The sequence below is a fragment of the Cervus canadensis genome, chromosome 4, assembly GCF_019320065.1.
Source record: "Cervus canadensis isolate Bull #8, Minnesota chromosome 4, ASM1932006v1, whole genome shotgun sequence".
In the NCBI taxonomy this organism is placed as follows: Eukaryota; Metazoa; Chordata; class Mammalia; order Artiodactyla; family Cervidae; genus Cervus; species Cervus canadensis.
The window spans coordinates 14,277,360-14,302,519 of record NC_057389.1 but is presented as its reverse complement, the minus strand read 5'-3'; the positions used below and the strand labels follow the sequence as shown (position 1 = coordinate 14,302,519).

The 25,160-nt window shown below is 44.7% G+C and overlaps 1 protein-coding gene across 11 annotated transcripts in view; it reads left to right on the top strand.

Annotated features, from left to right (window-relative positions):
* CAST (calpastatin) overlaps positions 1-25,160 on the top strand; it is a 123,849-nt gene that overhangs the window by 79,660 nt on the left and 19,029 nt on the right. For all 11 annotated transcript variants that reach the window (XM_043464599.1, XM_043464600.1, XM_043464598.1 and 8 more), the window contains 12 exons: positions 1,209-1,295; positions 4,953-5,021; positions 6,316-6,414; positions 7,975-8,055; positions 8,723-8,761; positions 9,265-9,357; positions 9,833-9,922; positions 10,949-11,050; positions 15,723-15,806; positions 16,749-16,796; positions 18,302-18,397; positions 20,843-20,938. In XM_043464599.1, coding sequence (XP_043320534.1) covers positions 1,209-1,295; positions 4,953-5,021; positions 6,316-6,414; positions 7,975-8,055; positions 8,723-8,761; positions 9,265-9,357; positions 9,833-9,922; positions 10,949-11,050; positions 15,723-15,806; positions 16,749-16,796; positions 18,302-18,397; positions 20,843-20,938 — 984 coding nt within the window. The remainder of the gene's footprint in view (positions 1-1,208; positions 1,296-4,952; positions 5,022-6,315; positions 6,415-7,974; positions 8,056-8,722; positions 8,762-9,264; positions 9,358-9,832; positions 9,923-10,948; positions 11,051-15,722; positions 15,807-16,748; positions 16,797-18,301; positions 18,398-20,842; positions 20,939-25,160) is intronic.

Below are 25,160 nucleotides of genomic sequence, written 5' to 3'. Positions count from 1 at the left end.
AGGGAATAAGATACAGATCCTCTGCCTACACTGATGTGTGTAGGCGACTCTAGAGGGCTATGCCAAATATATCTAGTATAGTCCAGATTTTGTGCTATCACTTTACTGGTGTTACAAATAACCTTGGGGAGACTTGGGACTCCGTGAGGCCTGAGGAGAGCATCAGACGGGTCTGGGGGATGTTCCATCATGCCCTCTCACTGCCCAGCAGAGACCAGTTGTGACCTTGAGGGAGCAGGCTCTGGTGTCTTACAGAGAGGAAGCCGGGAGTTGAGGCTGCCTCCTGGCCCCCCTCCTCATGACGGTTTAGTTGCCAAGTCGTGTCTGACCTTTGCGACCCCGTGGACTGTAGCCCGCCAGGCTCCTCTGTCCATGGGGGTTCTCCAGGCCAGAATACTGGAGTGGGTTGCCATTTCCTTCTTCAGAGGATCTTCCCGACCCAGGAATCGAACCCGGGTCTCCCACATTGCAGGCAGATGATTTACCAACTGAGCTATAAGGGAAGCCCTCTCCTTATGGGCTGTGGGAATTCAGATGCCCTGCATGATCTGCTCCTTACCTGGAGGTCTTAGAGTTTTGAGGCATTTACGGGAGACATCAACTTACAGAGCCAAAAAATCAGAAATATATTTTGTATTTCCAGAACTAATAGGAGTTATATATAAGAAGAATAAGCATCTATGAGAAGAACTTTTTCATTGTGAGCTCTTGGAAGACCACATATCTTGTATACAACAATATATCCTGATTACAACAGTCTATCTTGTATCGGGATTGCCACGTGGCCCACCGACTGCAGCCTCTTGTGTATTTTACTTGGCTTACTGTAATCAAAACGAATTTTAATTAGCTGGTAACAATTATAATCAGAATAGTTCACATAAAATGATAGTTTCTAGCTTCTCTTGAAAAATTGGAATCGCTGGCCGCAGTGGGCTCCCATGGCAACACTTGACTGAGTCCCTACAGTCTGGTGTGAGCCTTCCTGGCCCACTTCACCTGTGTGTGTTACCCGCACGGCCTCCGTAAGCTCTGGAGACCAGCTCTATGTGCCTCGCCTTGCATCATGACCAGGAGAAGCTAGTGACCACTTCTCTACAAGATGTCCACGAGGGGAAGCAGGCTCTGTGTTACTCAGACATAACGGTTGAAATGTATGATCTTGAAAATGGTCATTCAGCGTTAACTGAGTTCTGTCGATCTTTTAGACCAAGTCCCAGGACAAGATTTCCGCTGGTGGCAAGAGCACCGTTCCTGCTGGTGTGGCCGCAGCGTCTGCCGAACCAGCTGACAAGGTGAGCACACGTGAAAGGCACGGCGTGTGCATGGGCCCTGACGCTTGTCAGGTCTGTTTATGAGAGACATGTGCTCAGCGAAGACCCGTCCTCCCCGGGTCAGCCTCTGTGCAACCATTCGGAGCTCCAGTGCTGTCATCCCCAAATAACCCGTCATTCGGTAAAACTGAACACGTCGTGTGTGACGTTTTATGAAGAGGAGCGTGCATCTAAAGAAGAGAGCAAGACACCAAAAATGAATTTAAAACTCCTGTGTTCAATACAGTTACCGAGCACCTGTCATGTGTAAGGCCTCCTGTCAATATCAAGAAAATTAAAATGTAGGTGGACTCAGACCCTGCCAGCAGGATTTATAGGTTTGGAATGAAGCACATAAAACTCCCATGAGTCCTTGAATTAGCATTACTCTCAACTTTTCATATGAACACTACCCTCTTGAAGCAAGTAAATCATGTGTGGTCACGGCACCTACATGAATTGATAGGGGAGGTCTTTGAGGGGGTCTCACAAGCCCTCTCAGGAGTATATGTGCCCTGCTGGAAAATTATGGGCAGCTCCCCTAGATCCTTTGAAGGGACTAGCCTGAGCGTGTAAGACAAGAAATGGTCTGCTGTTTCTACTCAGAGTAATACAGAGTTAGCAGTGAGTTAGTAATCAGTTTGGAAGCCATATTATCGCAGAATTTTTAGTACTTATTTCTCTTAAAGCCACAGGTAACTAATTGCAGCAACAATAAGATGGAAATGAAAGCAAAAAAAAAAAAAAATGTTTATTTTCCTGCTTCTCAAAATGGGAACTGTTATCCCCCTGCAGGCTAGATGGTAAGGAAAGTCATAGGATGGCCCAAAAGTATGGCCCATCCTCCATGAAACATCCATTTTTCTTAGATTTTGGAAAAGAAAAGGCATGCTTATTTTCCTCCAAACTAATGCAGGTATCAGGAGGCATGATGGCAAAATTTACATGAACTTTAAATGAAAATAGTCAAATTTTAAACTGTTTTGTTTTTCCCTGTATGTACCTTGAGACCCCCCCCCCCCCGCCCCATCCACGGGTACACTTCACTCTCTTGTGTTGATAAGAGATACTTAGATGCCACAGATTGAAAAGTGAATAGATTGAAGGCGGAGGATTGGATATCTTGGAATAGATTTAAAATGCACTCAGAATTTGAAAATGTATGCCACACATGATTTAGCCAGGGTTATCTATAAAATCAAACAGTAAAGTCAGGCAAGGTTTATATGGGACTCTGCTGTGCATTGGCTTGGGGCAAATTATTTCACTTTTCTTTGCCTCTAATTTATCTCCTAGAAAATGAGATTGACGAGACCTGCATTTTCCTTTTCAGTCCACACCGTGTGTAAAGCGCTGTGGACTGTGGTCTGACTCTGCAGGACACAGCTGCAGGCTGGCCTCTCTTTTTCTGGATGCGCTGTGCTCGGTCGTGTCCGTCTCTTTGTGACCCCGTGGACTGTAGCCCACCAGGCTCCTCTGTCCTTGGGGATTCTCCAGGCAAGAATACTGGAGTGGGTTGCCATTTCCTCCTCCACGGCTTCTTCCCGACCCAGGAATCAAGCCCGAGTCTCTGGTAGCTCCTGCATTGGCGGGCGGGTTCTTTACCTCTGAGCCCCCTGGGTATCCCTGGCCCCTCTAGCATGCCTGGGGCTGCATTCAGGCAGATTGAAACAGGCCCCCACAGGGAGCTGTTTGTGGAGACGGGGATTCTGTCTGATTTGGAGAACCCGGGAGGACTTTGAGTGGATACAGTCTGAGTAAATCATGAAAGGAAAGCTGGGATTGCAGGCTTACAAACATAACAAGAGAGAAAAAAGTGTGATCTGTGTGCAAAGTGCATTCCAGTGTGGGTGAAGCACAGGAGACGTGAGTGGGATTGTAAGACCAGAAAGACAGGTTGAGGCGCTGCCGCGGAGCACGCTGAGATGCGTTAATCCCCCTGGCAGTGGTACAGCGGGCAGCAGACAAACACAGGGGATCAGAGAACAGATGGAGCGATGCGATGGGATTAAAACCAGGCTGCAGGAGGATTAAGTGATCGCAATGGCTATGATGAGACAGAATAGAGATTGGAAGGAGGGAGGCTGGTCAGGGGCTGTTCCGGGGAGTCCGAAGTCAGCCTGAATTAGAGCTAGGATATAATCAGTGAGTGGGGAGCAATGCAGGAGGCGTGGCAGAGGTGCAAGCTTCAGGTTTTAGCATCTTAAGCGGTGAGCCCGGCCCTGGTTACCACTGACGGGTGCACAGAGGTCAGAAGGAGGGGAATTGGTGAAGGTGTAAACCGGATGCCTGCCTTTGGACAGGCTGAATTGAAGTTTCTGAGGTGTCCCGAGAGAGGGAGGCAATTTGAACATTGCTTTGGAGGCCAGGTGACGATGGAGAAGGAGAAGCGGGCTGGGGGTAGAGAGTGACTCTGAGTGAACACCTGCGCGAGGCTGTGCATGAACCGAGGAACTGAATTCAGTTTCCAGGACTTGGGTTCACCCTGGTTCCTCCACGGTATCCTAAATACAATGATCACAGCAGTTGCTTATGTAGTACTTCGGTAGAGCTTAGCATGTGCCCAACCACGGGCTTTCACACTGTGATCGATCAGTTAGTTTAACCCTCACAGCCCTCTGCAGTGGGTGCGGTGATTACCCTGGTTCTCACACACACGAGGATACAGAGGTTCAGACGTGACCTGCCTGCAGCCGCTTGTAGCCAGTGTGTGTGTGTGGGATGGTGTGCAAACCCAGACCGTCTGAGCCTGTATTCTCTGCTTCTAAGCTCTGCTGCGCAGATTTCAGAGACCTTCAAATAAGACAGTTTCCCATTGTCTTCAACCCAGCGACCTTGCCATTTAGTTCCTGCCTGGCCCCAAAAGCATCTGGCCCCTGACCCTAGAGAATGATTGCCTGGGCCCAGCAGCCCAGCTGAAACACGCAGAGTGTGTGTGGCGAGGGGCAAAGCAGAAGGTCTGCCAGAGGGGGCAGAGGGCACAGATGCCAGTGTAGAACCAGGATGGTGCTGCGCGAGGTGAGAGTCAGGAGACGGGTGCCTGGCAGAGGAACGGAGGGAAGATTCTGTCCGGGTAAAGGCATGGAAATCGCAGGTTAGAACGTTGTTGGCAATTACGGACGGAGCAACTGAAGCAGTGGTGGGAAGGGCATTCATTTCACGGAAATGAAGGAAAGAGTGTGTGATGATTTGACAAAGCAAGGGGTGTGGAGGTCTTGATGTGTGGGTACAAAGACCAAGAAAACAGCACCTAGAAACAGTGGCTGCCTTGTGATAAGAAAAAATTCATGAGCGTTGCAAAGACTAGCTACAGGTCCTGGGAGAGGCAGCCGAGAGCCATGAAGGAAGAGATTGGTAGACCTGGATTCAGATCCTAGTGCTGTCCTTAACTGAGTGACCTTAGAAGTTACTCAACCTCTCTGAGCCTTGTTACGTCACTAAATGAGATTAATATTATTATTATTATTACTTATGATGTTCTGAAAAGTATATAGCACATGTAGCGTCTGGCACAGAGCAGATGTCCAGTGTATGATCAATATTATTTGTGTTACAATGTATTCATTTTAAAGTATGTAATATTATTGAACTTGATGACCCTGTCTGAGGAGTTTTTATCTCTTTCTCAATCCCCACCAGAATAAAGAAAATAAATCGTTAATATCAGCCGTACCAGCTGAATCCAAACCGAGTAAACCGTCTGGAAAGGTATGAAGACAACAGTGCATTTTTGCATAGGTATTTATTCAGAGTTTCTGTGCTTGTCGTGATCTGATTTCTCGAGGGCAGACAATATGAGGTGAGGGTAACTTAAAAGACCTTTTTAATGAATTGTTGTTTGAAGCTAATGGAACTGGGTTGGAAGTGTGATTTTTTTCATGTATGTTTGTAACATTTTATATTGTAACCCTCTGTTCTGAAAACTCCAGTTATATATCAAGGAGTTTACATTTCAGTTTCTCTCCTGCAAATGTACTTTCTTTAAACCGAGGATTAAAGAAATCTAAAGAATGCCAGGCACTTCTTTATTCTGAAATTTCCAATTGAATCAGCCCAAAGCTAACAGGCCCCAGATTCTATTACACAGTCTGGTGAGTTCCTGAAGTTGTAGTAGATACATGGTTGTTGCAGAAAAAAAAGCGATCCTTTTTAAGCTGAATTAAATAGTAAAGGGTCTTTCCTCAACTTGTTATTTTTCCCTTTAAAAGCAGCTTAGTCTTCACAATGAATCTTTTTTTTTTTTTTTAAGTAACAAGTTGTTTTATTTATTTGGCCACACTGTGAGATATGTGGAACTTCCCCCACCAGGAATGGAACCCTTGCCTTATAATGCCTCCTGCAGTGGAAGCCCAGAATCTTAACCACTGGACTACAGGGGAAGTCCCACAATGTGTCATTATTAACCTCAAAAGTAGGATAGAGGCACTGTTTCTTTCATTTTACCATTTTAAGCCCATATCGACAAAATAAGCTGTCACTTCTTATAAATTTAACATCCCTTTCAGGAAGTTTCTATTTGTAAACATCTTCAGACGAGCAAGTTAACAAAAATCCACAAGTGAGTAAAAGACCACAGGGCAGTCCATTTTTGAGACACATTTTATTTGGGAGAGGTGGAAACAATTGATAAACAATGCCAGGCATTTTCCCTCTTTCATATAGCAACATGATCATCATTCTTTGTATTTTGTTCTTTTTTCTTTTGACTATGGGTATAGTGGTCTGGCAGCCGTAATTAACCATACGCTTGTTCACCTAGTTAATGCCTTTAGACTTACTGACATTGTGATTCTTACTTGAATGTGGCTTTCTATCTTGCCAACCTAGAGTCTGAACTCTGGGACTTTAATACGTTCTATTACAGACCAGACTTTAACCATTTTGATAGTTGAAGAACTTTTGGTGTTTGGTATTTTTCTACATAGAATTTCTTTTGGTAGTTAAAAAGTCAAAGTGAAGGATGTGTAGCTAGTAGCATTTACATATCTGCTCTGTTTTCCAGTCAGACATGGATACTGCTCTGGACGACTTAATAGACACTTTAGGAGAACCTGAAGAGACGAAAGAAGATAAGCCAGCATATACTGGACCGGAAGTTTCGGTATGTGATCTTGATGTTTCTAAAGATTCATACCTAGTGAGTTGGAGGGCTAATAGGTCATGGTCCTGGTGCACGCAGGGATGCACAGTGTTCTGTCACTTGAAGAGAAACAGAATGCTGTCAGTGTCCGTGATAGCAACTGACCATGAGTGTTGTGGTTGGAAACTGTCCCAGGGAGCTATGCAAGTTGTGTTGATCAGCAACCACTGATTGCTTGTTTCTTCTGAGACTACAGCTGGGATGTACTCTGTTGAGTCACAAAGACTTATGTTCTGTCTTTGAGGTTTCCGTCCTTATGGTTTCCAGATATTTCCATCCTGTGACTTGAACTTATTCTGATTTCTAGATATTTTCTACCCTCAGTTCGTCTCTATTCCTGATTCATAAAAAGCAATTATATATTCTTTGGTATTAAGAAAGACATTCCATAGATTGGAAGAAAATATTGCAACGGACACAACAAAGGACTTGTTTCTAGAGTTTATGAAGAATTTTTGAAAGTAAGAAAAAAACAACCCATTATAAAATTAGGAGAAAATTTGGCCATTAGACATGAAAGTCTCCCTAGTAATTAGAAAAATGATTCTAAAACACAGAGGGACAGCACTTCACACTTACCTGATTGGCAGAAGTGTAAAAGTCTGACACGTGGCCCGGAGTCTGTGGATGTCACATGAATATATGCATACCCTCTAACCAGCAGTTCCACGTCTAGACAGATTCCCTGGAGAGGGCCTTGCCCAGTGTGTAAGGAGTTATAAGAACAGGTGAAACATTTGGAAATGATTTCATTCAACATGAAACAAGCTGATGACAAGTGGAATGCTTTATAGTGGTTAAAATGGTTTGTTCATATATCAATATGGTTTCATTACAGAAGCATAATTTTGAATAAAAAATAGTACATTGCAGAATGATATGTAGAATTTGATCTGATACCATGTATGTAACACTTGAAAATAAGCAAAGTAATGGTGTATATTTTTTATGGATACCTACATGTGGAATAATTGTTTTAAAATATACTCAGCTTTATACTGATGGATGTGATAAAGTTTGGGATGGTGGCTATCTCTGGAAAACAAGGAAGAAAAATTGGATTGGAGAGTGCTGAAAAAGAGACATCACTCTGACTTTTTTTTATTACATAAATAACTAGATCTGTTGAGTTATATAGAAATTCACTGTTATTAACTGCTCTTTTGTAGGTATAGAAATATTAGATAATGCAAAATATTTTAAAATAAAATGTATTTTGTATAGGAATCAAATTTAATATATTGGTTAGAATATAGCATTATTTATGGGTTAAGCCAATTAAATATGGGCAAATATCTGTAGAAACATAAAATTTCAGAGTTGCATAAAATGCTGGCTTCTTAATGATTTGTATTTAATCTCAATAGTTCTGTAACTTAATAATGGAATAGTACTTTGGTTTAAGAATTATGTATACATTATGTATGTATGTATTATACATTATGTATGTATTATATTAAGAAATATGTATGGTTTTAGAATTATACAGCTAATATCCCTATACGTACTTTTTTTCCCTAGGATCCAATGAGTTCTACCTACATAGAAGAACTGGGTAAAAGAGAAGTCACACAGCCTCCAAAATATAGGGAACTTTTGAATGTAAGTTAAAGTTACGTATTTACAACTTATTGTTTTCTCTTTGGAATTATCATTTTTATCACATTAATATATCCAGTTATTTTAACTTAGATAAAATAACGGGCTTGTGAAATTGTCATTACTCTGAAGCTTACCATATTAGTTTGATGGGGCTGCCATGTCAGAGTATTACAGATTGGATGGCTTAAACAACAGAAACTTACTGTCTCGCAATTCTGGGGGCTCGAAGACTGGAATCAAGATGTGGGCAGAGTTTGTTCTGTTTCAGGCCCCTCTGCTTGGTCTCCACATGTAGATACCTCTGTGTGGAATAATTCCATGTCTTCTTTCCGTGTGTACATATCTGCATGTCGTCTTTTCTCTCTGTGGATCTCTGGGTCACTTCCCCCTTTTATAGGAACACTGGTCATATTGAAATAAGACCCATCTTAATGTTGTCATTTCACCTTAATTACCTCTGTAATTAAATTAAATACCTCTGTAATTACCTCTGTAAAGGCCCCATCTTCAAATAGAGTCACATTCTGAGGTTTTGGGGGATGGGACTTCAGCATGTGAGTTTTGGGAGGACGCAGTTCAGTCCATTGCACTCACTGAGGGATGCATTTTGCTGACTGTAAGGATTAATCTTGCCTTCTCAGCATCATCAAACTAATATTTGTTTCAGAAAAAAGACGGGATCGCAGCCCCTCCTCCAGACTCCTCGGTGAGTTTACATAAATGTCTTCCAAGATCAGATTTAACATTTTTCATATCTTTGGTTGGGGGAATAGAGTTATCAATTCTGTATTTTTGGATTATGACTATAGTGATCTCTAAATCAGATGAAGTTTCCATCTATTCAGAGGAAGAGGGAGGAGATGGGGCTCATTTCAGTGCTTGTTTATTTCCTAATTAGTTTTTTCTTTTCTTTTGGAAGGAAAGAAGAATGGGGCAAGAAAGTTTTAGGACAAAATAAATATTATTAAAAATAGGATGAGAATATCCTACTAACGTAGTAACAAGTATGTTGAGAGTAACTGAAAAATAATATTCATTGAGCATCCAATTTCCTCCCAAGCATAGGCTTTCATCTGAGTTATTTTGTTAAGTATCTCCTTTGGTAGTCAAAGAATTACACGAGTGCATTCATCATTTGCTGGGTTTGTAATCTGTTCTGTCACTTGAATGATTCCCATGTGTGACCCGTCATGCTGCCTGTTTCTTTAGAAACCCCTGGGGCCCAATGATGCCATCGATGCCTTGTCATCAGACTTCACCTGCAGTTCCCCTGCAGCTGATGGAAAGAAAACTAAGAAAGAGGTATTGTTTTTAATGCAATTAGGGAAACTTGTTAGAAACTACCTCCCACTTTTAAGACAACAACTTTTTTTTTTTAAACTTTATTTTCTACCACACTGTCTTCATTGCTGCGTTGGGGCTTCCTCTAGTTGGGGCAAGTGAAGGCTGCTCTCTAGTTGTGATGTGCAGGCTTCTGCAGGGGGCTTCTCTGTTGCAGAGCAGGGACTCTAGGTGCACGGGCTTCAGTCGTCGTGGCTCGAGGGCTCTAGAGCACAGGCTCGGTGGTCGTGGCTCACGGGCTTAGTTACTCCACGGCATGTGGGATCCTCTCTGGCCAGGGATCAGACCCGTGTCCCCTGCATTGCAAGGCGGCCTCTTAACCACTGGCCACTGGGGAAGCCCCAAGATGCCAACTTTTTACTTCTGGTTCTTACTGTTTGGTTAATCCATTTCCTTCATCTACCAGTCAAACCTTCTTCTGTCTTTTATTTTTCAGAAATCTACAGAAGAGGCTTTAAAAGCTCAGTCAGCTGGGGTAATCAGAAGTGCTGCTCCACCCCAAGAGAAAAAAAGGAAAGTGGAAGAGGTATCAATAATTACTTCTTTGAACCTCAGCACGGTCCCCCTGGGGGGTTGGGGGTAGGGGCACAGCGGGAATCTCAATAGTGCATTGTACCCGTAGACCACCTTTGTTCCCCTCGGGCCTGCGTGGCATAGTGAAACCAGTCAGGCTTATATTGGTCAGGCAGGCCTTCTCTGTTTCTACAAATGCTTATGGGTGATTTTGGCACACGTGCCTTGGTTGTGGGAGAGGATTGTCTCACCATTACTCTACACAGAAGGGCAGGACCCCAGAGACAGCACTCTCTGGGGACATCAGATCTCTGACTTGATTTTCTAAAGGCCTTGACTTCCTGTGACCCTCACGGGGAGCGTTGCTGCAGTTACTCTGTCCACCTTGACCACAGTCAGCTATAACCTGATTCTTAGGAATCCTGAAAGGCGGCCCTGCAGCTCTGGGCTGGATGAGAAGACCTGCCCTGTCTGCGGATCGCCCAGATACTGCAGGGAGGAGTTTTCTGTGGGCGCTGCTCTGCCTCTGGCTCGTGGAGTGGCCGGTTTATTTTTTATCTGGAGGAGCAGAGGGCACCACACCCCTGAGAGTGGGAATTCCTACATTTATGAGCCACTTCAGGACCCCCTGCTTCCTGGGCTCTGCTGGGCTGAAGGACATGGGTTGTCAGAGTCATTTTAAGGGACCTGTGTTCAGAAAAATAAAAACAGTACTTTGATATTGACACGAGTATTTTATAATTATTACGGTACTTGCACCTCTCGCTTGGTAAGAGGTGAAGTGTACCCCCAGGAGCACCGTTAATGTACAAACGGGTCCCATCCCATGTTTCCTCTCACCGGTAAGTTCTTATTTCTTTCTCTTTTTTTTTCTGCTGGATTTCAAGTAAAACTGCCTACCTAGAGTCCTTCCTCAAGCCATAGTTCATTCTTAAGAGATTTACTAACAAAATGTGAATGTCTCAAAGAAGTAGGTGGCTTGTCTCGGCTGAGGAGGGCATCTCCTTTTTAACGTACAGAATTCTTTGCTTCTCCGCAGGACGCCATGACTGAGCAGGCCCTGGAGGCCCTGTCAGCCTCCCTGGGCACCCGGAAGCCGGAGCCGGAGCTCAACCCCAGCTCTATTAAGGAGGTCGATGAGGTACTGACCTGGGGGCTCACATGCAAAGCCTGTTAGTCTGCAGCTTACAAGGTTACGAAACTAATGCCCAACACATGTGTGGAACTTTTGCACCACTTTTGTTTTTCGTAGGGATCTCAAATGAGCTGAGCTTTGTTCTGCCTTACTTCCAGGGTCTGGCTAATTCAGATATTTTATTAGCAACCAGGAAGGATATTTGAGTGTTTGTCTTATAAACCATCCAGAATTTTAATACTTCAAATGAACGACTAATCTCCTTTGCCAATTCTTAAGTGACACCTGGCTAAACAAGATAACGTACAGGCGGTGGCCTGGTGAGAAACAGGTTTGTCTGCTCGTATGGAAATTGGAAATCTGTCTTTTCAGAAGGGTTCTAGGTGCTTCTCTTTATAAAAAAGAGGGGAGATGGCTGCAGATGGGGGGTGGGAGATCCTTTATATAACTCTGGGGAAAAGTGTTGAAACCTTGTCGCCAATTAGAATAAAATCAAGCAATAATTGCTTTATAGCTAGAACAAATGCATGTTTAGAGTGTGGAGCTGGGGAGTTGCTCATGTTTGGTAGAAGAGAGTTTTCATGTTAAATTTCAGTTTTTAAAGGATTGTTGAGTCCTCTGGGGGAAAACAGAAGGAGAAGCAGAGGGCCCTTCTGGGAACACCCGGGGCCAGGCAGTGGTGGGGGGCCCTCCTGAGGGCACCCTTGGCCAGGCAGTGGTGGGGGGCCCTCCTGAGGGCACCCCTGGCCAGGCAGTGGGGGGGGCCCTCCTGGGGGCACCCCGGGCCAGGCAGTGAGGGGGGCCCTCCTGGGGGCACCCCGTGCCAGGCAGTAGGGGGGGCCCTCCTGGGAGCACCCTGTGCCAGGCAGTGGTGGGGGGCCCTCCTGGGAGCACCCTGTGCCAGGCAATGGTGGGGGGGCTCTCCTGGGGGCACCCTTGGCCAGGCAGTGGTGGGGGGCCCTCCTGGGGGCACCCTGTGCCAGGCAGTGGTGGGGGGCCCTCCTGGGGGCACCCCGGGCCAGGCAGTGGGGGGGCCCTCCTGGGGTGCCAGCAATGGTGGGGGGGGCTCTCCTGGGGGCACCCTTGGCCAGGCAGGGGGGGGGCCCTCCTGGGGGCACCCTGTGCCAGGCAGTGGGGGGGGGGCCCTCCTGGGGGCACCCCGGGCCAGGCAGTCTGGGGGTGGGGGCCCTGGGGGACCCCGCAGGCAGGGGGGGCCCTCCTGGGGGCCCCTGGGCCAGGCAGTGGTGGGGGCCCTCCCGGGGGCACCCTTGGCCAGGCAGTGGGGGGTACCCTCCCGGGGGCACCCGGGGCCAGGCAGTGGTGGGGGGCCCTCCCGGGGGCACCCTTGGCCAGGCAGTGGGGGGGGCCCTCCCGGGGGCACCCCGGGCCAGGCAGTGGGGGGGGGCCCTCCCGGGGGCACCCCGGGCCAGGCAGTGGGGGGGGGGCCCTCCTGGGGGCACCCTGGGCCAGGCAGTGGTGGGGGGACCCTCCTGGGGGCACCCTGGGCCAGGCAGTGGTGGGGGACCCTCCGGAGCGCCCGCCTCCCAGCGCAGGTGGCAACTGGCGGCCGTCGCTGTCACAATGCTGCAGCCTCCCCTGTCACTTCCTGTTCCGGGTCTCCGGGGGAAGGTGGGTCTCGGCCACTCCCAGTCCCAGTCTGGGACCGCCCGGTCCCCAATGGGCCAGTTTCTATCATCGACCCTCTTTGAGGACTCGCCGGGCGCCGAATGGCATGAAAGGCTTTACGAAGGCAAAGGCAAGGGAGCGGGAGAAGCCACCCTTGTCCTCCAGGACCAAGTAATGTACTGGGGGGAAGCGGAACTTGGATTGCAACAGGGTGCGAGGAGGCACAGCATCTCGAGGAAAGGGTGGTCCCGACAGGACCCTGGGGGTCCACCACCAAGGGCTGCGTGGCAGCTCGCCAAGGGCACTTCTGCCTCGGGGCTGTTTGATTAGGGTGGTTTAAGAAGATGGTAATTTGGAGAGGGAAAGTATAAACATAAATCCCAGGATGAAAAGACTCTTAAAGTGACTAAAATCAGATGAGTAGATGTAAAACAAGTTATGTCAAAATAAGTTTTAAACAGTTTGGGTTTAGGGATGTAGAAGAATTAAAGTGTTAGTCACTCCGTTGTGTCTGACTCTTTGCGACCCCATGGACTGTAGCCTGCCCGGTTCCTCTGTCCCTGGACTTCTCCAGGCAAGGATACTGGAGTGGGTCGTCATTCCCTTCTCCAGGGGATCTTCCCAACCCAGGGATCGAATTCAGGTCTTCCACATTGCAGACAAATTCTTTAGCCTATGAGGCACCAGTTCAGTTCAGTTCAGTTGCTCAGTCGTGTCCGACTCTGCAACCCCATGGACTGCAGCATGTCAGGCCTCCCTGTCCATCACCAACTCCCAGAGTTTACTCAAACTCATGTCCATTGAGTCAGTGATGCCATCCAACCATCTCATCCTCTGTCGTCCCCTTCTCCTCCTGCCTTCAATCTTTCCCAGCCTCAGGGTCTTTTCAAATGAGTCAGTTCTTCACATCAGGTGGCCAAAGTATAGGAGTTTCAGCTTCAGCATCAGTCCTTCCAGTGAATATTCAGGACTGAAGGACTGGTTGGATCTTTTTGCAGTCGAATGGACTCTCAAGAGTCTTCTCCAATACCACAGTTCTAAAGCATTAATTCTTCGCTGCTCAGCTTTCTTTATGGTCCAGTTCTTACATCCATACATGACTACTGGAAAAACCATAGCTTTGACTAGATGGACCTTTGTTGGCAAAGTAATGTCTCTGCTTTTTAATACCAGGGAATGTATTAAATTTCTTCTAGAAAACTAGCAAACTCCTAAAATTTGAACAAAAAGAACAGTTCATTTTCACTCTTTCCACTAGTTTTCCTTTTTAATTATATGTAAAGTATGAAGATTTTCTAACCCTCTGGATCCTTATGTTGAGTTTGGTTAGTCTGCTATGATAACCCCATAAAGGTTGATATGGCATAGGAGTCCACGGCCACTCCAGCACATTCTATGCCAGGTGATGCTTCAGAGAGGAGGTCCATGCCTGCTTGCCATTCTTATAAATAATGTACCATGGCATATTTATTCTGTAGTGATACCTCATTATTAATCTCCCCTGATTAGGGCTTCCCTGGTAGCTCAGTTGGTAAAGAATCTGCTTGCAGTGCAGGAAACCAGGTCTCTATCCTTGGGTCTGGAAGATCCCCTGGAGAAGAGAATGGCAACTCACTCCAGTACTCTTGGCTGGACAATCCCAGGACAGAGGAGCCTGGAGGGCTGTAGTCCATGGGAGTCGCAAAAGAGTCAGACATGACTTAGCGATGAAACCACTACCGTTTCTAGTGCAGTTATCTAGTCTGCAACTATGTCAATTCAGGGGATGTTTATTTTCATCACCTGTTGAATACAAACCACAGTGCAGGCATTTAAGAAATATAAAAATCAAAGAGGAATAGAAAGGTATCTAGCTGTGCATATGACTCACTGTTCACAAGCCCAAGTGGGGGCACAGTCCTATATGGGTGACCCTTTCATGAGGACTGTTTTATAGCTAGAGACCTCACAGATCCCTGAACTGGGGAGAACTTCTGTGTAGTAGGACTTCCTCTATATCCTGAAGTAGAATATAACCAGAAATATTTTTTAAAAATCCTTTCATCCCTTAATGACAGTTATTATTCTATAGAACAATAAAACTATAATCCCAAAGCCTAGAAAAAGTACCTGGCTTATTAAAAGTGCTCATTAAATATTTTAAAATTAATCAACTAACTAAGCATTCGATGGAGAACCACCGTCTTAGGCTGAGGTGTACATGGGAGCAATAAGGTGAGCTAGAATCAGCTAAATACCACCACCCCCCCCCACACACACATATATACACATGCTTTTGTGCCCAGTAGCTCCTTGGCTTGTGATTTAAATCTGTATCTTCATACTGATACAAATTATTATGTATCATGAAACTTCACATTACCCACCAGTAACTTACAATGCAGATGTTCCATCCTGAAAGCCACTGATGTGCTATGGAAGTGCACTTTTATGGACATGCATTCGGTTGCTCATGGTTCAGTAATCCAGTCAATCTTGGTGTTACTGAAGGGAGTTCTTTGAAAAAAGTAAAACCAGTTATCCATGGATCAGCCAGATTTGTGATGGGATGTCTGTCCCATTTCTCATCTGTTTCACACTGAACAAGTTTAACACTCCTGAGCGTTGTTTTTTTTTTTTCTCCCCCTTAGGTAAGTACCTCATTGAGTATGACAGATGAAGGCTGTAAAATAATTGCAACTAACTTGTACCCTCTTCCTAACTTCCTTCAAAGAATATTTGTTTCATTTTCTCTGCTGGTCTTTACAAATCAAGAGAGCTAGGTAAGGGTTCTTAAAGACGTAGCCCCATTTTACAGCTGAAGAAACTGAGGCAAAGAAAGTCTAGGTGGCTTCCCAGTGTCACGGAGACAGGGCAAGGACACCTCCCCGGGATTCCTGGCTGGCTTGTTTTTCCTCTGCCTCTAGTATCCCTATTCTGCCTTTCTCCTGGCTGCTTACTAGGCCCTTTAATCTGATCTGGTCTTCTCCTCGACACCCATGGGGTCCATAGAGTGATGTCTTATTTTACCTGTATGATCCAAATGTTGTTTTTCCCCCTCCACTTTCTTCAGGCAAAAGCCAAAGAAGAGAAAATAAAGAAATGTGGTGAAGATGAGGAAACAGTCCCGTCGGACTATAGATTAAAACCGGCCACGGTAGGTTGCTCACCTCATTGCATGCCGGCGGCTCGCTGCTCCTGCCCATGTGTCCCGCTTTGCCCTGTCTGTCCCCAGGAGGCTTCAGGGCATGTCTGTCCCGGTTCAGATAACAACTCTGGAAACCCTGAAACTTTTATTTTCTGTCCTGAACAGTTGGACCCTTTAAAAGAGGGTTTCCTAAGTAGTGACCGTGTGTGGTCACTAAAATTTCCACAAATTCAAGTGTTTGCTATTAACCATTATTGACACAGATCCTTAACCTTAAAGTGGAAGGAATAACTGTGAGTTTATATTTTCTCTAACTGCCGATGGATAAAAGCACATAGACCTTGTAAGTGGTAGAGAAACATATAATGATTTACCAATGTCTTTAGTGAAAGTAGTTTTGGTTTGGCGTGAGGAGACTGGACTTATCCCTGTAATTATATTTGTCATTTATCTTTGAAATAATACACATAAACGTCTAATGGAAAATAGTTGCAATGCTTATATATGGAAAGTATAAAGTATTTTAAGAAATATTCTAGAATGTGAATGTCCAAACAAAACAGTTTTATAGGAATGAGATCTACCTCTTCACCCTGATTGGAGAATCAAAACCTTTTTTTCAGCCTTTCTTTGATGAAGCTGCATCTTTCTTGCCAAAGAACCTTTTAAAAAATTCTACTTCTTTATCCAAAGATGGAAATTATTTTTCAGTAACTTTAAAAAAAAAGTACTTGCATTGTTACTTTATAGCATTTGGTCTTGATTTTTATAACTCAGTTCCTTATTCTGATACTTTATTTAAAAAATTAATTTGAAATACAAACTCACTCCAACATATCGGCAAAAGATAGTCTCTTCTCTCATACCCTGGAATTTCAAAAACAAACTTAATGGGATAAGAAAGCAAAATTTATTGTTTCATTTTAAATGAATTTTCAATTTCATTCACAGGATAAAGATGGAAAACCACTCTTGCCAGAAGCTGAAGAAAAACCCAAGGTGAGGAAATAAGTTTTTTTCTGATACTTAAAAAAAATACAATAGAACTGTAAGATATAAACAGATAATTTTCATAGACCAGATCTCACTGTGGACACTCGTATGCCAGCCTAGTATTAAGGAGAAAGGAACTTTTGACAGCAACACTCGGCCATTTCACACATTTTAATGATTATTTACCTCATGAATTATTACCTATTACAAGTTTATAGGTGACGTTCATTGAATATAGGAGCCAATATCAAGAGGGCCCTCAAATTAGGTCATTAGCATTTCCTTTGATCCTAATCTCATCATCAAATGCTCTGATTCTATACTACCTTTACTTAATTTGGTGTTAACCAGCATAGTTACCTGTCAGGAAGACACTAAGCAGCTACATCTATTAGTCACTTACTGTGTGCCTGACACTACACCAAATGGTGTTTGTGTGTTATCATTTTGAGTCCTCACTGAATGAGGAAGGCACTATTATTATCCCCATTTTACAGGATATTGAGACATAGAAGGATCCTGTAAATAGCCCAAAGTCAAATGGCTAGGAAGTAGCAAGGTCTGGGCTCGAAACTCAGTCTTTCCATCTCTGGGCTGAGCTTCTGAATTACGTGCCATGTGGTGCTGGAGAAGACTCTTGAGAGTCCCTTGGACTGCAAGGAGATCCAACCAGTCTATCCTAAAGGAGATCGGTCCTGGGTATTCATTGGAAGGACTGATGTTGAAGCTGAAACTCCAATACTTTGGCCACCTGATGCAAAGAGCTGACTCATTGGAAAAGACGCTGATGCTGGGAAAGATTGAGGGCAGGAGGAGAAGGGGACAACAGAGGATGAGATGGTTGGATGGCATCACCGACTCAATGGACATGGGATTGGGTGGACTCTGGGAGTTGGTGACGGACAGGGAGGCCTGGCATCTGCGGTTCATGGGGTTGCAAAGAGTTGGACATGACTGAGTGACTGAACTAAACTGTCTGTCTTAGATTAGGGCATGTGGAGATTTTGACCAATTACAGTAAATAAGTAATACCACTTCACCGGAAGGAACTAGGGATAACAGAACTTTCCTGCCAAAAACCCACGTTCTCACAGAAAGAGACTATATGATCTATGTTTCCTCTGACTTATTTATGACGGAAGTCAAGAGGAAGTATAAAAAACAATCACATAAAGAAAAACAATGCAGCTCTTCACTGGAAATGGGCAATTTTATTTGAACAAAATTACTTAGAAATTGAAGTATCAGGAAAACTTTTAGCTGAATAAACCTTTAATATTTTTTGTGGTACTTGGGTGCTCAGTATTCATTATTTGTTGCATGACATTCATCTCATATTGATAAATGAAATGTATGCCCTGTATCAATTAGCTTTGGGTTTTAGATCCTAAAATGCAACCTAATATGTTAACTAGAAAAACTTTTTCTCTATGGAAGCTTTTTTCTTCTATCAAAGTAAAAAAAAAAAATAATAATTCTTTTCATACTATATAATATTCCTTATATTATAGCCCGTGAGTGAATCAGAACTCATTGATGAACTTTCAGAAGATTTTGACCGGTCTAAGTGTAAAGAAAAACAATCTAAGCCAACTGAAAAAACAGAGGTATGTTTCTAAAATTTAAAATCTCCAGTTTTGATTGTTTTTCAGTGTCTTTCTATGATCTTGAAAATGCTGAGACCAAAACTATTTTAGCAGGAAGCAGCTGATGAAAAGGCCCGTTTTGCCATATTTTTTCACATGCCGTGTTCATCTTGCCTGTTGATGGATGTGCTTTGTTTTCTCAAGCTGACCCTGATCTCCTTGCAGTTTAGGTCCTGTAACCAATTATTCCCTTCAGGAGAGCCTTCTCGCCCATGCTTTTCCTTCCATTCCTGCTTCTGTAACTGACCTCCTTGAAGTTGTCATCACTTATCACCTCAAGACGGCCATGGCCCCTGTCTTTGGTCCCCTTCCAGCCCGCCCCACGTGTCCACTGGCATTATTCCTTTCTCAGGCATGTCTTTTCTCAGGAACAGGTGGAACAACACCCACCTGTTCCAACTCCAGGGGCTTCCCAAAAAAGTTCCTGCTTATTTATTTGAGTCTGGAGAAGGAAATGGCAACCCACTCCAGTATTCTTGCCTGGAGAATCCCACGGACAGAGCAGCCTGGCGGGCTACAGTCCACGGGGCCACAAGAGTCAGACACGATTGAGTGACGAAACCATAACCACCACCACCAGCGTCCTTTCCTACCAAGATGTGTCCCCTGTCACTAAACTCTGATGGTAGGCACTTAACGTGTCTTCAGGCTTTCCTCGTGTGGTTCCTTCTGCTTGAAATAACCTCTCCAAATTCTGTATCAGCTAAAATTGTAGTCAGCCCTAAAGGGCTCTGCTAAAATATGGCCTTTGTCTCCTGCATGTCCCTCCCCAAACCTTACCACCCTTCCAACTCTTAAGAAGCAGAATACAACACACCAGGGAAGTCTGTCATGCTTTCTTTTTATATCCTTGTTGGGACGTTTGTTGCAAACAAGGTTTTAGCTTTTTTGGTCTTTACTTCTCACATGTGTACATATTTTTACATAGTAAATTTCTTGAAAGAAGAGATCATACACTATTAATGATCATCTGGTAAGCACCTTGCATATAGGATTTGCTGCCATAAATGTCTGGAATAAAAGCAACCTGTTTGAAATTTTACTCTTGTGACAAAATGATAGTGACTCTCAAACTTCATTGTGTATCAAGATGACTGGGAGGGTTTATCAAAGCACAGATTACTGAGCCCCATCCCCAGAATTCTTGATTTACTATGTTAAGATGGGGCATAAGAATTTGAATTTCTAACAAGTTCCCTAGCAGTGCTGAGGTTGGTGGTCGCAGGACCTCATTTTTGAGAACTCTTGGGATAGTCTTACTACCTTGCATTTGTACCTAGCTATTTACAACTCACAGGGTGCTATAAACATGATGTATTTAAATATTGCATAACTGCAATATATATATATATATATATGTATATATATATTACAGCTATATAATATTATATGTTATATAACATTATGTATTATATGATGGCAAATCATCTAAATAATAGGCACAGTGGCTGACTTTATTTTTCTGGGCTTCAAAATCACTGCAGATAGTGATTGCAGCCATGAAATTAAAAGACACTTGCTCCTTGGAAGGAAAGTTATAACCAACCTAGACAGCATATTATAAAGCGGAGACATTACTTTGCCAACAAAGGTCCATCTAGTCAAGGCTATGGTTTTTCCAGTGGTCATGTATGGATGTGAGAGTTGGACTACAAAGAAAGCTGAGTGCCAAAGGATTGATGCTTTTGAACTATGGTGTTGGAGAAGACTCTTGAGAGTCCCTTGGACTGCAAGGAGATCCAATCAGTCCATCCTAAAGGAGATCAGTCCTGGGTGTTCATTGGAGGGACTGATATTGAAGCTGAGACTCCAATACTTTGGCCACCTCATGCGAAGAGCTGACTCATTAGAAAAGACCCTGATGCTGGAAAAGATTGAAGGCGGGAGGAGAAGGGGACGACAGAGGATGAGATGGTTGGATGGCATCACCGACTCAATGGACATGGGTTTGGGTGGACTCCAGGAGTTGGTGATGGACAGGGAGGCCTGGCGTGCTGCGATTCATGGGGTTGCAAAGAGTCGGATATGACTGAGGAACTGAACTGAACTGAAAACAGTCTTTGAGCTTACTGTGCTATGCAGTAAGAGCACTTAGCATGTTTTATCTCGTTAAAGGCCTTGAGATGTAGGTACTGTCATCGTTCTCACTTTGCAGATGTGGAAACTGCATCTCAGAGAGGTTAAGTAACCTACCTAAGGTGAGAGGTAAAACCAAGTTGAAGTATGAAGTAGTGTAGCTGGAGAGGTTTAGCGTGCCTTGACTTATTCACTGCTCAGAATCCTTAGGCATTCAAGGAAATCATCCTCACCGCAGGTAGGGTAGCAGACTATTGTTGGTTCATTGTTGCTCCATTTTAATAACTGGGTATTTCAGAAATCCTCCGTTGTGCCTGCTTCTTTCTGCAGGCGTCTCCGGCCGCCGCCCCCGTGCCTGTGGCAGAGGACGTGCCTCGGACTTCCATGTGTTCCGTGCAGTCGGCTCCGCCCGCGGCAGCCCCAGCGGTGAGTGACCCTCTGGGCGCTGAGAAATGTCTTGAGAAAGCACTGTTCTTCCTCCCCTGCCCTTGCTGCTGTGTATTACCATTGTATTACCTTGCTCTAACAAGATAAAAATTAAATCTTAGATAGCTGTATTATCCTTCACCTTGGGCTCCAGGGAGGAGCTGGAAACTCAGGCTAGATTTAAATGTTTACACTATTTCAGGTGGTTTTATTTTTAACCTCTTGACATGCTTTCTAGCTCCTCAGCTACTGTGGATAATCATGCTTCTTCACTTTCCTGTGTCTTTCAAGCTGATTTGGAGTCCCACCAACAGCCAGAAGTACTTTTTATTAACTGTCCTGATGGAAAAGTCTGCACCTTTATTAGTGCAGTTCAGTCTCTCCGTTGTGTCTGACTCTTGGCAACCCCACAGACTACAGCATGCCAGGTCTCCCTGTCCATCACCAGCTCCCAGAGTTGATTCAAACTCCTGTCCATCGAGTCAGTGATGCCATCCAACCATCTCATCCTCTGTCATCCCCTTCTCCTCCTGCCTTCAATCTTTCCCAGCATCACGGTCTTTTCCAATAAGTCAGTTCTTTGTATCAGGTGGCCAAAGTATTGGAGTTTCAGCTTCAACATCCAATGAACATCCAGTGTTCCAATGAACACTCAGGACTGATCTCCTTTAGGATGGACTGATTGGATCTCCTTGCAGTCCAAGGGACTCTCAAGAGTCGTCTCCAATACCACAGTTCAAAAGCATCAATCCTTTGGCACTCAGCTTTCTTTATAGTCCAACTCTCACATCCCTACCTGACTGCTGGAAAAACCATAGCTTTGACTAGATGGACCTTTGTCGACAAAGTAATGTCTCTGCTTTTTCATATGCTGTCTAGGTTTGTCATAGCTTTTCTTCCAAGGAGCAAGTATCTTTTAATTTCATGGCTACAGTCACCATCTGCAGTGATTTTGGAGTCCAAAAAAATAGTCTCTCACTGTTTCACTGTTTCCCAATCTATTTGCCACGAAGTGATGGGACCAGATGCCATGATCTTCATTTTTTGAATGTTGAGTTTTAAGCCAACTTTTTCACTCTCCTCTTTCACTTTCATCAAGAGGCTCTGAAGTTCTTCACTTTCTGCCATAAGGGTGGTATCTTCTGCTATTGATATTTCTACCAGCAATGTTGATTCCATTTTGTGCTTTATCCAGCCTGACATTTGGCATGATGTACTCTGAATTTAAGTTAAATAAGCAGGGTGACAGTATACAGCCTTGATGTACTCCTTTCCCAATCTGGAACCAGTTCATTGTTCCATGTCCAGTTCTAACTGTTGCTTCTTGACCTGCATACAGATTTCTCAGGAGGCAGGTCAGGTGGTCTGGTATTCCCATCTCTTTAAGAATTTTCCACAGTTTGTTGTGATCCACAGTCATAGGCTTTGGTGTAGTCAATAAAGCAGAAGTAAGTAGATGTTTTTCTGGAACTCTCTTGCTTTTTCTATGATCCAGCGGATGTTGGCAATTTGATCTCTGGTTCCTCTGCCTTTTCTAAAACCAGCTTGAACATCTGGAAGTTCACAATTCACGTACTGTTGAAGCCTGGCATGGAGAATTTTGAGCATTACTTTACTAGCGTGTGAGATGAGTGCAATTGTTCAGTAGTTTGAGCATTCTTTGGCATTGCCTTTCTTTGGGATTGGAATGAAAACTGACCTTTTCCAGACCTGTGGCCACTGCTGAGTTTTCCAGATTTGCTGACAAATTGAGTGCAGCACTTTCACAGCATCATCTTTTAAGATGTGAAATAGCTCAGCTGGAAATGCATCACCTCCACTAGCTTTGTTCGTAGTGATACTTCCTATGTCCCACTTGACTTCGCACTCCAGGATGGCTGGCTTAGGTGAGTGATCACACCATCGTGGTTATCTGGGTCCTAAAGATCTTTTTTGTATAATTGTTCTGTGTATACACAGAAAAACACAGAAGAACCTTTATCATCATGACTCCTTTTCTCTCCCAACTGAATGGCGACAGATGGACTCACTTCCTTTCCTTTTCTTCTTTTTGTGTCTCTGATGTTCTGACTTTTGCATGAAGGGTGCTATTTAACTGGTTGAATCTGTGTTCTTCTGAATTCAGCAAGTTTTGTTTTCATTAGCAGATAGATTCTGACTCAGAGGATACCAGCTGATGGAACTATGCTTCCTTACTACGGACTTAGAGAATCTACAGGCTAAATAACTAACTTCTTCTAGGTGCTTTGCAGTATCTTCTCATTACATTTTCATGAGGACACTGTGAAGTCTGTTCTGATCACGTCTCTCATTAATGAGGAAAATGAACTTTGAATGGACCTTGAGCAATTCACTTCACCCTTCAGAACCTCAGCCAGGTTTAAGATGGGGTGCCTGCACTCAGTCCCCTTCAAGTCTAGTGTGGATATGGGCCAGGTCTGACGCTCACAGTTCAGTTTGATCTTTCTCCTATGAGAAAAGGAAAGTTGGTAAAGCAACTCCTTTTCTGGAGGAACTTGGAAAGGCTTACATGTGGAGGACAGGATCCTGCTGAGAAGTGGGGGCAGCACTGTTTCCTGGGGAGACCAGTGAACCCAGGACAGGCCAGCACAGAGATGTGGAGCCCTTGGGATACTGGGGTCTGTGCATTTAGTTGTTTGAGAGAAGAGCGCCTTGAGGAAGGTATGGGACGTGTGTCCTGGGTATCCCACGTGGCTGCTTCCTGGCAGGGAATCCTGGGTGCCATCGGCAAATCCCGTCACAGTCTCCCTCCTGCCTTGGACAGGGCGTGACCTCCTTTTTTGCATGGGATATTCTCAGGGTACCCTCCAAAAACTGTGACATCGTGGGAGTCAGGTCACAGGCCAGAGTGGTAAAGAACAGAAGTGGCAGAGAGAATCTTGGCAGAGACTGTGAAGGAGGTAGGCACAGAGGCTGTGGTTGGAGTCATAAAGACAGTGGCCAACATTCCGGTGCAGAACTCTGGTACCTACACATACGGCCGCTCCCTGTCCTGTCGACTGTGACTGCCAGGGCTTAAGAGCCAGTTACCTCCTTTCCAGCTTTACCTTGACTGTAGAGAGAGAGTCAAGCATTGGAAAGGGGGGAGAATTAGAGCCCTGGATTTTCCATTCTCTTACCCCGCTCCTGGGCCTCTACTCCACCAACTCTGGTTCCCACGGTTGTGGAGTTTATCACCGCTGAGGTCACTTGGCATTTCTGGGGTTGTGATGCCCATGGGAGCCAAAAAGAATAGGCGCAGAATGTGATAAAGGTCAGAGAACTCCAGAGAGGCTGGGGAATGAGTGAGCAAGAGCAGACAGTAAGCCGGGAGGGCAGGGATGAGTGTCTGCCGTCTGCATTCTTGTGGTAGAAAAAGAAAGTTTATTGAGCACATCCGGAGACTTGAGTTCTAGTTCTGAACTTGACCATGGAGATAGAAGCTTTCGTCCGTAGTCCTGTTTCTAGATCTGTTAGTTATTAAGACTGCTGCTTCTCCTAGCTTTTCTAATTCCATTTCACTTATTTCTGGAGTCAGAGGACACAGACGAAGGCAGCGTTGGTTTCCAAAGATTCTGCAGCAAAGACTAGAAAACAAAAGTGTGAGCGAGTGACTGGGATCAGGTAGCAAAAATGAGATTGCCTGGCTAAGACTTGGGGACCCCAGCAACTCTTGGTTACAATCGCAAGCAGGTTGAATACCTCAGGGATGTTTGTTGTCCCTGGGGAAAAAAAATCTATGGAGTTTCCAACCACTCAGTTCAGTTCAGTACAGTTCAGTTGCTCAGTTGTGTCCAACTCTTTGCGACCCCAGGGACTGCAGCACGCCAGGCCTGCCTGTCCATCGCCAACTCCCGGAGTTTACTCAAACTCATGTCCATCGTGTCGGTGACGCCATCCAACCATCTCATCCTCTGTCATCCCCTTCTCCTCCCACCTTCAGTCTTTCCCAGCATCAGGGTCTTTTCAAATGAGTCAGCTGTTTGCATCAGGTGGCCGAAGTATTGGAGTTTCAGCTTTACCATCAGTCCTTTTCCAATGAGTATTCTAACCACTAGATGGTGATAAATCCCTTCCCACTTGACCGCCCTTTATTCCCTGGTGATCTTTTGTGGTGCAGCTGAGCAGCAGAACAAGTTTTCTTACTTAGGAGGGTAGCTAAGCTATAGAAAACAGAAAGACACTTTTACTCTAATATGTACTCCATGTGAGGTCATGTATC